The 17,567-nt window shown below is 51.7% G+C and overlaps 1 protein-coding gene and 1 long non-coding RNA gene across 3 annotated transcripts in view; one reads left to right on the top strand and one right to left on the bottom strand.

Annotated features, from left to right (window-relative positions):
- Positions 1 to 17,567, top strand: part of CDH5 (cadherin 5) — a 40,526-nt gene that overhangs the window by 20,665 nt on the left and 2,294 nt on the right. Inside the window, exons 4-11 of the mRNA XM_055551369.1 lie at positions 4,064 to 4,180; positions 5,047 to 5,211; positions 6,033 to 6,220; positions 7,487 to 7,737; positions 11,176 to 11,318; positions 12,861 to 12,985; positions 13,342 to 13,450; positions 15,845 to 16,090. Coding sequence (XP_055407344.1) covers positions 4,064 to 4,180; positions 5,047 to 5,211; positions 6,033 to 6,220; positions 7,487 to 7,737; positions 11,176 to 11,318; positions 12,861 to 12,985; positions 13,342 to 13,450; positions 15,845 to 16,090 — 1,344 coding nt within the window. The remainder of the gene's footprint in view (positions 1 to 4,063; positions 4,181 to 5,046; positions 5,212 to 6,032; positions 6,221 to 7,486; positions 7,738 to 11,175; positions 11,319 to 12,860; positions 12,986 to 13,341; positions 13,451 to 15,844; positions 16,091 to 17,567) is intronic.
- The window catches only part of LOC129630854 (uncharacterized), a 57,870-nt gene that overhangs the window by 9,001 nt on the left and 31,302 nt on the right, over positions 1 to 17,567 (bottom strand). The window lies entirely within an intron of this gene.

The raw sequence follows: 17,567 nt of genomic DNA on the forward strand, positions 1-17,567 counted from the left end.
ACCACACACACACACCACACCACACACACACACACCACACCCCACACACACACCACACACACACACCACACCCCACCCCACACACCCCACACACACACCACACACACACACCACACCCCACACACACACCACACACACACACCACACCCCACACACCCCACCCCACACACACCACACCCCACACACACACCACACACACACACCCCACCCCACACACACCACACACACACACACCACACCCCACACACACCACACCCCACACACACCACACCCCACACACACACCACACCCCACCCCACACACACACACACACACACACCCCACACACACCACACCCCACACACACACCACACACACACACCCCACCCCACACACACACCACACACACACCACACACACACCACACCCCACCCCCCCCCACACACACACACACACCACACACACACACCACACCCCACACACATACCACACACACACCACACACACACCACACCCCACCCCCCCCACACACACACACACACACACCACACACACACACCACACCCCACACACACCACACACACACACCACACACACACCCCACACCCCACACACACACCACACACCCCACCCCACACACACCACACCCCACACACACCACACCCCACACACACCACACCCCACACACACACACACACACACACACCACACACCCCTCCGTACACACCCCACCCCACACACACCACATACACACACACCACACACACCACACACACACACCCCACCCCGCACACACACCACACACACACACCCCACCCCGCACACACACCACACACACACACCACACCCCACCCCACACACACCACACCCCACACCACACACCCCTCCGTACACACCCCACACACCCCACCCCACACACACCACACCCCACACACACACCACACACACACACCACACCCCACCCCACACACACACACACACACACACACCCCTCCGTACACACCCCACCCCACACACACCACACCCCACACACACACCACACACACACACCACACCCCACACACACCACACCCCACACACACCACACCCCACACACACCACACCCCACACACACACCACACACACACACCACACCCCACCCCCCCCACACACACACACACCACACCCCCCTCTGTACACACCCCACCCCACACACACACACACACACACACACACACACCCCTCCGTACACACCCCACCCCACACACACACCCCACACACACACCACACACACACCACACCCCATCACACACACACACACACACACACACACACCCCTCTGTACACACCCCACCCCACACACACCACATACACACACACCACACACACCACATACACACACACCACACACACCACACCCCACACACACACCACACACACACACCACACCCCACCCCACACACACACACCCCACACACACACCACACACACACACCACACCCCACCCCACACACACCACACCCCACACACACACCCCTCCGTACACACCCCACCCCACACACACCACACCCCACACACACACCACACACACACACCACACCCCACCCCACACACACCACACCCCACACACACACCACACACACACACACACCCCTCCGTACACACCACACCCCACACACACACCACACACACCACACACACACACCACACCCCACCCCACACACACCACATACACACACACCACACACACCACATACACACACACCACACACACCACACCCCACACACACACCACACACACACACCACACCCCACCCCACACACACACACACACACACACACCACACACACACACCCCCCACACCACACACCCCACCCCACACACACCACACCCCACACACACACCCCTCCGTACACACCCCACCCCACACACACCACACCCCACACACACACCACACACACACACCACACCCCACACACACACCACACACACACACCACACCCCACCCCACACACACACACACACACACACCCCTCTGTACACACCCCACCCCACACACACACACACCACACACACACACTACACACACCACATACACACACCCCTCCGTACACACCCCACCCCACACACACCACACCCCACACACACACCACACCCCATCCCACACACACACACACACACACACACCCCTCCGTATACACCCCACCCCACACACACCACACCCCACACACACACCACACACACACACCACACCCCACCCCACACACACACACACACACACCCCTCTGTACACACCCCACCCCACACACACCACATACACACACACCACACACACCACATACACACACACCACACACACCACATACACACACACCACATACACACACACCACACACACACACCACACCCCACCCCACACACACACACACACCACACACACACCCCTCTGTACACACCCCACCCCACACACACCACACCCCACACACACACCACACACACATACACCCCACCCCACACACACACACACACACACCACACCCCACCCCACACACACACACACACACACACCCCCCTCTGTACACACCCCACCCCACACACACCACATACACACACACCACACACACCACACCCCACACACACACCACACACACCACACCCCACACACACACCACACACACACACCACACCCCACCCCACACACACACACACCACACACACACCCCTCCGTACACACCCCACCCCACACACACACCACACACACACACCACACACACACACCACACCCCACCCCACACACACCACACCCCACACACACACCCCTCCGTACACACCCCACCCCACACACACCACACCCCACACACACACCACACACACATACACCCCACCCCACACACACACACACCACACATACACCTCCCACCCCACACACACACCACACACACACCACACACACACCACACACACACCCCACACCCCACACACACACCACACACACACACCCCACCCCGCACACACACCACACACACACATCCACACATCCACAAACCCCACACCACACACCCCACCTCACACACACACCACACACACACCCCACCCCACACACACACCACACACACCCCACCCCACACACACACCACACACACACACACCACACACACCCCACCCCACACACACACCACACACACCACCCCCCACACACACACACCACTCATGCACACACCACACACACACACCACACCACACACACACACCACACACACCCCACCCCATCCCCCACACACACACACCCCACACACACACACACAGCACACACCCCACCCCACCCCCCACACACACACACACCACAAACACACACACACACACCACACACCCCACCCCACACACAAACCACACACACACACACACCTTGTTACTCTTTGAAGCCAACCCCGCCCACTGCTCTGACTCTCAGGGCTGGCATGCCAAGAGCATAGACTTCACATATGAAGGAGGCCAACTCTGCCACCAAGATAAGGGGTCACCTTTAGGGTCCATGCAGGAGTCGGGGGGAGGTGGGTAGAGAGGGACATACCTCATCCCCAGGTATGTCACCAGCCTAGACCCTAGGCCCCCAGAGGAGATTATTTCTTCCTCAATTCTACTCCCAGCCTCCAGGGGATGCAAGAAAAGAGCTCCCATCCCCACCCCTTCATCCAGGCTCTCTGGTCAGGGCTCAAGACCACACCTTCTTGTTAAGCCTGGGGAGCCTGGAGTTCAAGGGCAAAGAGATGTGACACCCAGTCTTTTGGGACCCTTCCTATTCTCTTGTCCTCATGCTTCCAGGAGCAAAAATAAAGCAGCTCTTCCTCTGTTTCTCCCCATGACTGCAGACACTCGCCCCTTCCCTCATTTCCCCCATAAATGAAAACCACCGCTCTCTTCACCCTTCATGTTTGACTGGCTGGGCCTCCGCCACTGCCAGCACGTCAGTGCCAGGCAGGCTCTTCAGAAAACGGGACCCAGGGGAGGGGGTTCCGGGGACAGCCTGAGCCCCATCTGCCCTCATCTGGGAATGGGGTGAGGGCTGGTAGTCACAAGGCAGCAAGCCTGGATTCTCTCCCGCAGGGACCTCGGTCATCCAGGTGACAGCGGTGGATGCAGATGACCCCACGGTGGCAGACCATGCTTCTGTCGTGTACCAGCTCACAAAGGGAAAAGAAAATTTCGACATCCGTGGTTCTGGTCTGTGTGACTAACCCCCCGGGCAGCACTGGCTTGGAGCGGGTGGAGGTGCAGGCACAGAGGGAAGCCCAGTCTGACAGGTGTTACCAACCACTGACTTGCACTGTCCTGTGGAGGCAGTCCGTACCACGCGTCAAGACAAGGGGGCTGGTGAGGGCAGGAGGAGGCAGACAGGTGCCCAGGACGTGAACTCAAGTCCAGGGGACAAAAATCCACCCAAGCAGTGACACGAGAGGTGGACGAGAAGGCTGGTTGGCAGCTCTGGCTGTGGAACTACACAGATCTGGTTTCCAACCCCATCTCTGCTGCTCACCGCTTCTAAAGACCTTGGGCAAATCAACCAACCTCTGAGCACTGACGAGTCCTTATGGTGAAAATGGGGAAGGTTATATGCATGCACCCCATACAGGAGCTGTGAAGTCTGAATTAGATGATGTATAAAGAGCATGTGGCTCGTTGTCATTAGCCATCACATGTGACCTAAAAAACTGTAAGGACTGAGTCTTTGGAGAAAGACAGAAGAACAAGTGGTCAGGCCCGGGGCATGCCACCATTCAGAACAATGGCAAATACACAGCCTGTGCTGCACTGAGGCATAACCCATCACAGCACTTCGCTCACTCTGAGCCTAGATGTGGCCTCAGGCTCTTTCTCGGCCCATAGCGGACAAAAGTGTTTGTGTGGCTTTGGCCTAACAGTGCAGGGCGTGGAGATGGGTGGTGGATCTCCCCTGGCTCTTGGCCCTGGCTGCACAGGGAAGTCACCCAGGAGCTCTGAAGTCACGGCTCTCTGGGTAGCGTCTGGGCACCCATATTTTTTTAAAAGTTCCTCAGGTAACATGGTTCCTGACAGCACACATTTTGCAGGACTCATTGTCACCATGAACAAACACCTGGACCGAGAGACTCAGGACAAGTACGAGGTTGTGGTGGAAGCAGAAGATGCCCAGGGCCGCCGGGGGGAGTCAGGCACAGCCACCGTGCTCATCACTCTACAGGACGTCAACGACAACTTCCCCATTTTCACCCAGAGTGAGCCCCCCTCCCTGGGCCCTGGTGGAGGGCGGGGGCGGCTCTCAGGGAGGAGCCTGGTGTCCATCTACCTCTCCCTCCACCCCAGAGTGAGCCTACATCAGAGACGGCTTCCCAGTGCTCCCCGTCTCTGCACACACTCCCAAGGCTGCACACTTGGCCTACCAGCGTGCCCTCTTGGGCCAGCAGCAGCTCACACCCCCTTGTTGGGTCCCATGTGCCCAGAGTCCCACTACCAGACAGGACCAGTTTCACCCAGTTCCCATGAGCTCAGGAAAACCCACGAGCTGGGGAGTCGGGGTTCAGCAGAGTGCCAGAGCCAGGGCTGGGCCCTGACCCACCCACGGACTGATTCTCCCCACAGGAAAATGTCCAACAAGAGCTCTTCACACGCACTGGGCAGGCTGGGGAGGAAGGTCAGATAGATGGCTCACCACCTGCACCTCCAAGGCTGATGTCCCTCAGAGGCTCAGCCACCGCAAGGACAGGCCAGTGTACCCTGAAGTGACCTCACTGTACATGGTGCAAGCCCCGCAAAGGCAGGGCTTCTCTCTCTTGGCAGTTGACAGATCCCCTAGCAAAGTGCCTGACACACAGCGGGTGCTTAATAACTACTTGTCAGATGGATGAAGGGATGAAAGGACAGATAGAGTGGAACCTCTGTGCCTTGAGACCCAAAATTCCAGAGGAATTACTACTACTGCTGCTGCTACTTTATTGTGCCTGTTGCTTGTATCAAAATACACTGGGATAGTATACGCAACAATTACCTTGTCTATCTCATTAACCCAATGCCCTTTGGGGCGCCCCTTCTGCATCAGCCAGGTACACGTTTTCTGTGCCAGAAGACATCCGTGTGGGCAGCCCCCTGGGCTCTCTGTTTGTTGAGGACCCAGACGAGCCCCAAAACCGGAAGACCAAGTACAGCTTCGTGCAGGGAGAGTACAGGGACACCTTCACCATCGATACGGACCCCAGCCACAACGAGGGCATCATCAAGCCCATAAAGGTTGGCAGGCCTGCAGCAGTGGCATCAGATGGGGGGTTGGGGGCTCCTGGCATGCTCAGGACTCATCCAGGGGCTGCTCCCGGGTCAGAGGCCACCAAAGGTCCATGTTTGGGCCAGGTGGAGCAGGCCGTGTGCTCGTGGATCCTATGACCCCTGGAGCTGGGATGTGGAGCCACGAGAGAAGGGTCAGTCCCTTGGGCTGGGCTACCCCAGAACCAGATCTTGAGGCAAGGACTTAGGTGTATACAGCTTATTTGGGGGTGATCTCAGGAAGCCCCCAGGAGCAGTGATATGTAAAAGGGAGGAGAGTTAAGACAGGCTCCTTAGTGAGCAGGTGATCACTGTGGATGAGCGGGATACGGTCCCACTGGGGACATCTGGGCAATTGTGTGGGATATGCTTCTGAGTCGCAGCAGTTGTAGGCTGCCCGAGGGCTCCTGGGGGCTCACTTCCTGGCACTTTCTGATCTGCCCTGGGTGCTGGCCAGGAGAGCCTTGGTAGATTACAAGTGCTTTTGGCCAAAAGCCGTCAGCGTGTAAGGACACAGTGAACACCATGAGGACGGCGTGCGCATTGGCAGTGGCTGCTGCAGAGACAGCAGTCAAACCAGCTGAATCTAGAAGAGGAGAGAAGGTCTGCCAGGGGCACAAACTGCCTCCAGAATGGCCATACCGAGAACTAGGGGGCCCAGGACAGGGATCTCCTCCTCGGAGGGGACACTCAAACCCGTGTACCTAAGCCAGACCACTCCTCCAGCAGACCTCTCTGGAATCCTTCTCTGATCCAGCCCTGTGCTGGGAACTGGATATGCCCAGGGAGTCAGACAACCCCTATGGTAGCAAGGTTCTCGGCCAGTAGGGAGGACACACACACACACACCCCCCCCAAAGGGGACCCAGGCAGGGAGCAGAACTACTGCGTCAGGAGGGGCAGGAACAGGCTCTATGAGCACATCCGGTTACTTTTGGACAGACTTCTTGATGGGGTGAGGAGGAGTGTGGCAAGCAGGCAAGAGACTTGAGCTAAGGCACACAGAAAAGGCATGGCTTTGAGGAGCTGTGGGAAGAACCACTAGTCTGTGCTCCCCTTATAGCAAGAGTATGGCTGATCTGCTTGGTGTCCCCAGTACTCAGAATAGAGCCAAGGTCAGGATGAAGCTGAAGACAGCCAGGCCACAGGCCCCTCATCTGTTCAACAGGTGTCGTCCCAGCGCTACCATGCAGGGCCTGGTTCAGAGCAGGAGCTCACCACACTTTCCTCCCACAGCCCCTGGACTATGAACGCATCCGGCAATACAGCTTCACCATTGAGGCCACAGACCCCACCATTGACCTCCGCTACCTGGGCAGCACCTCCCCCAAGAACATCGCCCGTGTCATTATCAACGTCACAGACGTGGATGAGCCCCCCATCTTCCAGCAGCCTTTTTACCACTTCCAGCTGCAGGAGAACCAGAAGAAGCCTCTGATTGGCTCGGTGCTGGCCAAGGACCCTGACGCTGCTCAGCGGGACATCAGGTAAGGGGGTGGAGGTCGTGAGGATGCAGATGATCAGGGCCACACCCTGGCACCGAGGCTCTTACATCAGCTGGGCTGAGCCAGGACGCCAAGGGGGAAACTGGCTGCTCCCAGCATGGACACTGGGCGTGGGCAGGGGCAGGACAAGAAGCCCAAGCTCTTCCACTATACCCACGTGGCCAGGTATAATCTCGTCCTGCCCAGGTACCCACCTAGCATGGTCCTGGCCATTACAGCCACCCATTGTCTGCTCTACCTTGAAGGTGAGGCACAGATTCCCACAGGTCCCATCTAGGGAGATCTGATAGTCAACAGGACAACCAACTTGACATATGTGAAATCCCTTCACTAAATACGTTTCATTACATGTGTCTTCCCAAAACCACAAAAGGGAAAAGTTTATTTCACACAATGAAACAACACAAAGATCTACAGGAAAGCATCAGTAACCCTGACTTCCAGACAACTCATGTCCATGGTGTGCTGTGATCCTATCACACCTCTCTTCATGACCACACAAACACCCACAGACATTTATGGTGGATTTGTCATTTGTTTCAGGGCTCTGATCGTTTTAAATTTTTTCTGGATCATAGTATGCCCATTTCAGCTTCCCCAGTTTCTCAGGGGTAAAGAATCTGCCTCCTAATGCAGGAGATGGAAGTTCAATCCCTGGGTTGGGAAGATCCCCTGGAGAAGGAAATAGCAGCCCACTCCAGTATTCTTGCCTGGGGAATCCCATGGAGAGTGGAGTTTGGTGGGCTACAGTCCATAGTGCCAAGAGTTGGATGTGAATCAGCAACTAAACAACAATTATGACCATTTCATCACTACTTGTTCCTCCATCTCAACTAGGCACCTCTACCCTCTGTGACAAAAGATGCAGTTCCAGCCCATACTTTCTAGGGCCACATAACATTTGAGAGTATGGAGTTCATGCAGTCTCATTTTATTCCAGAGCTGGTAGCCAACTGTGCCAGCACCATTAATCAAATAAGTCATCATTTCCCACCTTTGTTACATACTGAGTTCCTGTATGTCCCTGAATCTATTTTTGAATCCTTTGTTCTGTAGCAAAGTCATTCTGTTTTATTGTCACTGTTTTATTGTCGCAGCTTTATACTAAAACTTGGTGTGTATAAGGCAAGTCCCTCCCCCAAGTATTTTTTCACTTTATATAACTTTAATGCATTCTCAAACATCCGTTCTTTCTTGTGAACCATAAAACTCTTGAGTTTTATAACAAGCATTAGAATTCTAATGAGAATTGTGTTTGCATGTCAGTTTGGGGAGAGTTAACGCTCTATTAAGGACAAATGTGTCCCTCCTTTTCGACCACATCTCCTAAGTTTGGGGATGACTGTTTTCATAGTCATTCTATTTTAAATAGTCTATAATGATCATTTTTATTTCTTTACTGATCCAATGGTTTATTTAAGAGATTTTTTTTTTTTTTCATTTACAAGTGGTAGGGCGTTTTTTGGTTTTAACATGTTCTGTGGTGTAACGCAACTGTGCTTTTGTCCATTTTCCTCTGTAGTATCTAAGCTTTTGCTCTATGTATTCTAAATTTTTCTATTCAGTTAACAAAGGTTTATAATTATTTTACCTTCATTATGACGTGTCTCTTTCATCCTTACGACATTACCCAGTCTGTCCTGCTTAAGTGTTCTGTCCTCCAATCCACGTTGCCTGACGTCAGGTTGGTCAGTCCTGCTTTCATGTTACTGAGGTTCGCCTGAAATTTTCCAACCTTTGCTCTTTTCATAGACAATTTTATTTATTTATTTGGCTGTGCTGCGTGTTCACTGCTGCACAGGCTTTTCTCTAGCTGTGGCCAGCAGGGGCTGCTGTGCGTGGGCCTCTCAGTGCAGTGGTTTCCCTTGTTGCGTGCAGAGCACAGGCTCTGGAGCTTGAGGGCTTCAGCAGTCAGTTCCCAGGCTCTGGAGCACAGGCTCAGAGTTGCGCTCATGGGCTTAGTTGTTTTGCAGCATGTGGGATCTTCCCAGACCAGGGATCAAACCCATGTCTCTTACATTGGCAGGCAGATTCTTTACCACTGAGCCATCAAGCCCCAATCTTTACTTTTAATATTTCTAGGTCATTCGGCATTTAAGTTGTCTCCTGAAACTGGAATGCAGATGGCGTTGCTTTTCAATCAAAACTGAGAGGTGTCATGTTTAACCTATTTACATTTTTCCTCATAAATGATGAGTTTGATCTTATTTCTTTTAGCCTGTTTTACATTGGCTATTTCTCAAAACTAATGACTTTTTTCTCTTCCCCATCTTTGTTGTAGTCTATTTTTTTCATATTTATTCTCCTAGGTATTTGGATGGAATATATGCATTTTTACTTCTGCCAGTGACATTTATTTCTATCTGTAAAACTTAAACTGGTTTCCCAGACCAATATTTTCTACTTATAAATCTCTCTCTCTCTCATACACACACACCACCACCACCTCCACTGCTTTCCTGTATATGAAAAAGAAACAAACAATTTCCATTTAATTCCTCCCAAGCCAGATTTTTTACTTTATTTTGAGACATTTCTTAGATGAAATGAGTTTTCACAAAAAGTTTTTCAGGACCCATCTTGTGGGTGATATACTTCCTGAGTTCTTTCATATTTACAAATCAAAAATATTATCAATGTGTTCTAGCACTTAACATTGTGCAAATGTCTAGGATTAAGTCTGATTTCTCTTTCTTTATAAGGATGTATTTTTTCTGTGTGGACTCTCTTCAATTTCTTTTCACACCCCTGAAATTCCCAAGTATCATCAGAATATAGCTAAATATTGATCTTTTTTCCACTATGCCTGATATCAATGACCTCTTTTAATATATAAACTTGGGTCTTTCTTCAGAGCAAGAAGTTTTCTTTTATTACATTGTTTGTTATTTCTTCTGTTCTCTTTGTTCTGGAATTTTCCTTAGTGTTAGAAAAAATATATCTGGAACATTATGGATTTTTTTCATCTCTCTTTTCTTCTCTTCATGCCTTTTTTCTTAAGAACTTTTCACATTTTTACTTCACAAATTTGATTTCCTTTCAATCACTTCTTACCTCTTCTGGTTCCTTTTTTTATTTCTTCCTGGCTCTTACTCAACTATCTTTTCACTAATTACAAAATCCAATTCAAGCTGAAGTAAAGCTGGCTGCAGTGCCACCTGCCTCGACTCGGAAGATACCGCTGATGGAGTCTCAGGGTCCACCCTCATCCCAGTGATCGCAACAGTGCCCAGATCAAAGAGATTCTCTCACTACCCTGACTCTCTCTGGGCGGTCAGGCGCAATGAGCAGTGAGCGAAGGGTGGGGGATGATGCAGGGGACAGATCCTAAAGGGCCTCATCTGTCCTTCTGGGCAGTCTGGACTCCGCAAAGAACAATGGAAAGCCATGGAATCCCTTGAAACTCTTTCCCCTGGACAGGTACTCCATCCGCAGGACCAGTGACAAGGGCCAGTTCTTTGGAATAACCAAGAAAGGGGGCATTTACAATGACAAAGAACTGGACAGAGAAGTGTACCCTTGGTACAACCTGACAGTGGAGGCCAAGGAGGTGGATCTGAGTGGTGAGTGGCCCTTTTGCCAGAGGACCTGGGCTCTTCTCTTTTCCCCATTCTTTTAAAATTGGCATAAGCTGTCATTTGAGGCCTCCAGAGGTACTATAAGCACTGCTGATGCACCACTTGGCTGGGATGCTACAGTGCCTCCATCCACAAGTGTAGATGGACCAGCTGTATCCACGTCACCAGAGACTTTGTTAGAAGGCAAAACAGCAGGCCCCAACCCCAGATTGAGTCAGAATCTCATGCACACTACAGTTTAAGAAGCACTGTTCCAAAACAGGCTGCCATATGTCCCTGTGATGGAAATCACATGAGTCACCTCTTAAACACACAGCTTCTCAGATGCCTTTCTGGAGGTCCTAGTCCAGAGAGTCAGAAACAGCAGGGAATGTGCACTGAACAAGTGCCGTGTGATTTTTATTATCATGGGCATTTGGGAAAGGCTGCTTTGGAGACTGTTTATGTGCCAGTTAGTGGGTTGAATTCAAAATCTGAAGCACTTGCCAACTCTGATTGTTAGAGTCTCCAGAAAGTAGGGTAACTGTTGCCAGAAGGAAAGGCAGGTGTTGGAGCTTTGCATTCTTAGCCTATATGAGAAAAACACAACTGCTCTCCAGGAGAAGGATCAATATTCCCCACCCTTCCCAGAGACCAACGGGGCCCAGAAAAAAGGGTGACTGGGCCAAAGTCCCACTGGTCCTACCCAGGAGGGTCCTTGCCTCCTGCAGGCAGCATGTCCCCTACATGGCAGCCAGGCCAACTTCAATAGACTTCTGAGTGCTTTCCAGATCAATCTTTGCCCCTTTCTTCCCCATCTAATCTCACTCATACAATTTTTAAATCTTATAGTAATAGCTTACTGTGCATTTTAAAATACAGAAAATAAAAAAAAAAAAGAAGAAAAGTGTCCCCCCGCCATAACCCCACCAAACAGCAATAATTACCATTAGCACTCCAGTGTGTTTCCTCTGGTCTTTTTTCTACCTGTCATTTCATACAAGTGAAATCATAATTTCCTGAATTTTTACTTAACCTTATTCCAGAATTATTTTCTCATGGTACTAAAATGTCTTTATTAAAGAGATTACAACTTTAAAATGTAATTTACATGGGCATTGCCAACAGCCACATGGTCCATTCTTTTAAACTGGCCCTGTTTATTAAAGCAACTTCACACAGACTGTTTACCTTTTCAACTGTTCTGTAGTGAATTTATTTAAATTGGTTTGATTGCTTAAATTACTGCATTGACTTAATAATTACTTAATTGATTTAATGAAAACCTTTAAAAATACACTTATGCTGTTTCTCTTTTTGATTCTTACAAGTAATTCTCTAGCAAATATCCTTATGCATGAGGCTTTACCCCCGCTTCCTCTTCTGCTCCTTTCATCCAGAACGCCATCCCTGGCCTTCCTTCTAAATGTCCACAGCCCCCTCTTCCAGAAAAAAGAGCACCCCTCCAAGACTCCCACCAATACACCTTCTAATCTCAGGGCTGACATCTGCTAAGTCCACTGTAGTGACGAGTCCTTTCTCCTGCAGGGATTCCCACGGGCAAAGAATCCATTGTGCAGGTCCACATTGAAGTTATGGATGAGAATGACAACGCCCCAGAGTTCGCCAAGCCCTATGAGCCCAAAGTGTGTGAGAACGCCCCCCAGGGCAAGGTGAGTCTGGCTCAGGTGGGGGGTGAGGCAGCACCTGCCGGGGTCAGACCAAAGGGGCAGCACCCCCGGTCACAGTCAGCTGGCACTTCATGAGCTTAATGTAATCTGTACAACAGCCTTGAGGAAAGATGACATTCCCCCTACAGATGGTGAAACTGAGGCTCAGAGACAATGTGTAGTGAGCAGATTGGTGAGGAGGTGGGTGGTAGAAAGCGTGACTTTTTGGAGACCATTGAGATTAGTGTTACAGGTGAGAGGCAGCCACAGTCAGGTCTAAACCCAAAGTCCCTCACCATGACTGAAACCCCAGCCAGCTCAACACCACCACTGACCACCCCCCATCTTCCACCCTCCAGCTGGTCGTGCAAATCTCAGCAACAGACAAGGATATAACACCACGAGATGTGAAGTTCAAGTTCTCCCTGAGCACTGAGGACAGCAACTTCACCCTCATTGATAATCACGGTGCGCCTTGAAGCAGTCAGCCTGGCTCTTGGAGTGGGCGGGGTTGGGTGGAGGTGGTGGTCAGAGATGGAGTTATTTGAGTCTTGAGATGCCAGGGTCAAGGACTAAGCCAATGAATCAGGTGCCCTCCCTGGGGCTATCAAGTTCCAAGATATTGTATACAATTCCCACCACATACCTTATTGGTCTGTGCAATGGTCACAGCCACCCTGGCCACACTGCCAAGTCCACATGGCCTTGCCTTTTCTCTTAAGATGCCCAGGTCACTGAATAGGCACAGAATAGATATGGGGTGTAGACAGCCTGGTTTACAAACTAACTAAGGGACTCCTTCCCATGGGACCTCTGTGGTCAGTACAACTGCAAATTACTCTATGACATGGAACTTTGAGGTTGCTCCAAAAGAGCCAAAATGGGACATTTGAAACCAAAATACCAAGAATATAGTGTTTTGATTTGGCCACAATGACTACTTAAGACTAGGTGTCCTCAGGACGGGATATGGTCCACCAGTCCCATCCCAGAGTCCTGCAATGTCAGCAGCGGCCAATCAGAGCTTCTGATGAACATGTGCTTCCCAGAGTGATGAGGCTGAGTGGGCTGGATTCCAGCCAAAAACAGGCTTCCATGCTCTCGGCACCTTCCTCAGAAAAAAACCTAGAATATCCCCCTTGGGTCTAAAGAGAGCAATCCTTACTCCAGAATGGGGAGGAATCCCTGCCCACCCCTAACCAGCAATATGGTGGTTGGTGAGGCTCCCACTATAGACACAGCCACTGCCACCTTTGAGGAAGGTCAGAGACTGGGATCCCTGAGAGTGAGGGGGAGACCCAGGGGACCAGCCACAGACTCCTCCTGAGGGATGGGGATGGTGGCCAGGGCATGCTGACAGTCAGTGCCACATCATTCAACACTCCGCTGTCTTTAGTAGTAAATAATGTGGGAAAAGCACCTGTCACAACCATCCCCAGTGCCCGCTTCAAACCCACCTCACAGGAGGTCAGCAATGGAGTAAAAAGCTTAAATGTCACCCCAAATACCCCCAGTATGTGATCAGGAGATAAGCCTGTTGGTCTCAGACTCACTTATAACATGAATGTCCTGCTACAATATTAAATGAGTATAGCGAGAAATCTCTCATTTCTCTCATACAGCCTCAGTGGCCATACTGCTATTATTTTCTATCACAGTAGATATGGCTACTTAATAATGAAATGTAACTGGCTTCCATTTGAAATCTATAAGACAGCCTCCTTTGCTTTTGGCTTCCTGAGTGTGCCAACCCCGCCCGTGTAGCTACATAAAGCCTGGAGTAGGGAGTCCCTGCACCTTTGACCATCATAACCTCCCAGGAGCCAGTAAAAGACACATTTTCTGGCCTTTGCCCAGAGCCACTGAATCAGAAATTCAGGAAAGGAGAGGGGGGGGAAAGAAGGAAAGAGGAGTAGAGGGGAGGTGGGTAGGGGTAGGGTCTGAAAATTAACATGTTCAAAAATCTCCCTGGGGAATTGTTTACATGGACTGATTGGCTCTGAGAGGGAGAGCCAATATTTGGGCCAAAGCACAGTCCCAATTCCAGCCTGCCCAGGGAATTCTCAATTACAACTGTAATCATTCCCCCAGTGCCCCAGGGGACCTGTGCATTGTTCTTACTTTCTAATGCATTCTCAGGGACAGCAAAAACAGCCTTAGAAGTTAGCCTAATGCTAAGAGACTTTTTTGGAGAAGGCAGTGGCACCCCACTCCAGTACTCTTGCCTGGAAAATCCTATGGACAGAGGAGCCTGGTAGGCGCCAGTCCATGGGGTCGCTAAGAGTCAGGCACGACTGAGCAACTTCACTTTCACTTTTCACTTTCATGCATTGAAGGAAATGGCAACCCACTCCAGTGTTCTTGCCTGGAGAATCCCAGGGACAGAGGAGCCTAGTGGGCTGCCGTCTATGTGGGTCGCAGAGAGTCAGACATGACTGAAGCGACTTAGCAGCAGCAGCAGCAGCAAGAGACTTTTTAATTTTGTTTTCCCCTGATTGTTCATAAAAGCTTGAAACAATGCATTAATTAACTGAGAGTTCCTTCTTACTGAAATAGGGTTAGGGGTCAGGTATTTCAGTTACCCATAGAAACAAAAAAGCAAGGATTTTAAGTACTGGCCAAATCCTTCTTAGAGGCCAAATCGAAGCAGCTGCCCAAAACATCTCCTCTCTGGAGGAACAGACCTGCCCTCAGATGGCTAAAACACAAGGCAGGGGTATAAAGGGCAGACACACGGCCCAGGCAGCATGTGAGCTGGCACAGTTACGAGGGCTTCTGGAAGAGGCAGCCACACTGTCGGTGGCGATGAGAGAATGGGCACTCCAACAGCAGAGCCTGACTCCGAGGCCTTGGCGTTTCCAGATAACACGGCCAACGTCATAGTCAAGTACGGGTATTTTGACCGGGAGCGTGCCAAGGTCCACCACCTGCCCGTGCTCATCTCGGACAACGGGAGGCCAAGCCTCACGGGCACCAGCACGCTGCACGTGACCGTGTGCAAGTGCAACGAGCACGGCGAGTTCACCCTGTGCGAGGAGGCGGCCGCCCAGGTGGGCATCAGCATCCAGGCGCTCGTCGCCATCTTCCTCTGCATCCTCACCATCACAGGTCAGTGCCCAGAAGGGTGGCAGGGGACGGCGAGGGGACTGCACGGAGGGGGTGGCGGCCGGGGACCCGGGCCCAACCCCGCGGCTTGCAGCCCAAAGCGCGGCCCTGGGCCCGTGTCAGGTCCACCTCCCCGGGTGCCGAAGGGTGGATGACAGCAGAGGAGGAGGCGTGGCTCGAGACCCTTCCCCAGTTTAAAATACTTTACATAATATTCATTCATTCAACTGACATATTTTGAGCACTAACTGTGTGCCAGGCGCTGCTCCAGGCACTTATTTATATAAAATCTCTTTTGAAAAAAAGAGGATCCAGTCCCTCTTTTGGAGAGAAATGGAAAGTATAAAATTTCTAGTTTAAATTATCACTGGGGGGGGGGGCTTTCTTTCTTTTTTTAAGATTTCTCCAGCCTTGATCTCTCTCCCCCCGCCGCCCCCCTCTTGTTTGGGCCTCAGAAATTTTAGAGGCATTTTAGACCTAACCTCAGTGTAGGTTCTCCAGGAAGTAGACCCTGGGAAAAGGATTGGGGTACACGTGATTTATTTGAGAAGCGGTCCCAGGAAGGCCCAGAAGAAAGAGTGGGAGCTTTGACAGGGAAAGGAGGCAGCTGGTGAAGGGCAAGTTGTCCCACAAGTTGCCACCTCGGGCCACTGGAGCTTCTCCCTGGGGCCTGGGCGGCAGCACTCAGTCATGTTCACCCACCAACGCCCACCAGCAGATGGCCGGGGTGGTCATCTGCTCCTGCTCTTCACGTGGGGCAGGAGCCAGCCATGCAGAGGAGGCCCTTGGGTGGTCAGAGGTCACCCTGCACATTCCAGTGACAGGGCCGGGGACACAGTGAGGCTCCAGGCCTTTCCTGCCAGTGGCTCCCCTGAGAGGCCCCCTGGCAGAGCCCCCCGTCTGTGGCCAAGAGTCCAGACTGAGATTCCCCTCTCAATAAAAATCTGTAATAATGATGACACTGGCATCCCCACCACACACAGAATTGCACCTAAGCTCGCAGCCACTGTATCCGATGTAAACAGCAGAGGCGTCATCACTTGCATTTTACAGACAAGGAAACAGACTCAGAGGCCCATCCTGGCTTCCTATTAACAGTTTAAGTGACTCCAGGCTAGAAGGACAGAATCTAGGGATGTTCTGGGCCTACTTCCAGGAGCTCTCTGCCCCACACAGTCCACCCCTCCTAGGGCTGGCAACCCTTATGCAGTCATACCCCTGAGAGCTCTGAGCAGGGCCAACATCACACCACTGTCTGATCACGGGACTCTGGGCAAGTGACTCAGCTTCTCTGAGATCAGTCCACTTACGTAAAATGGGATAATAATACCGGGTGAGATGGTTGGATGGCATCATCGACTCGATGGACATGGGTTTGGGTGGACTCCAGGAGTTGGTGATGGACAGGGAGGCCTGGTGTGCTGCAGTTCATGGGGTCGCAAAGAGTCAGACATGACTGAGCGACTGAACTGAACTGAGT

The sequence above is a fragment of the Bubalus kerabau genome, chromosome 17 (genome assembly GCF_029407905.1).
Source record: "Bubalus kerabau isolate K-KA32 ecotype Philippines breed swamp buffalo chromosome 17, PCC_UOA_SB_1v2, whole genome shotgun sequence".
Classification (NCBI taxonomy): domain Eukaryota; kingdom Metazoa; phylum Chordata; class Mammalia; order Artiodactyla; family Bovidae; genus Bubalus; species Bubalus kerabau.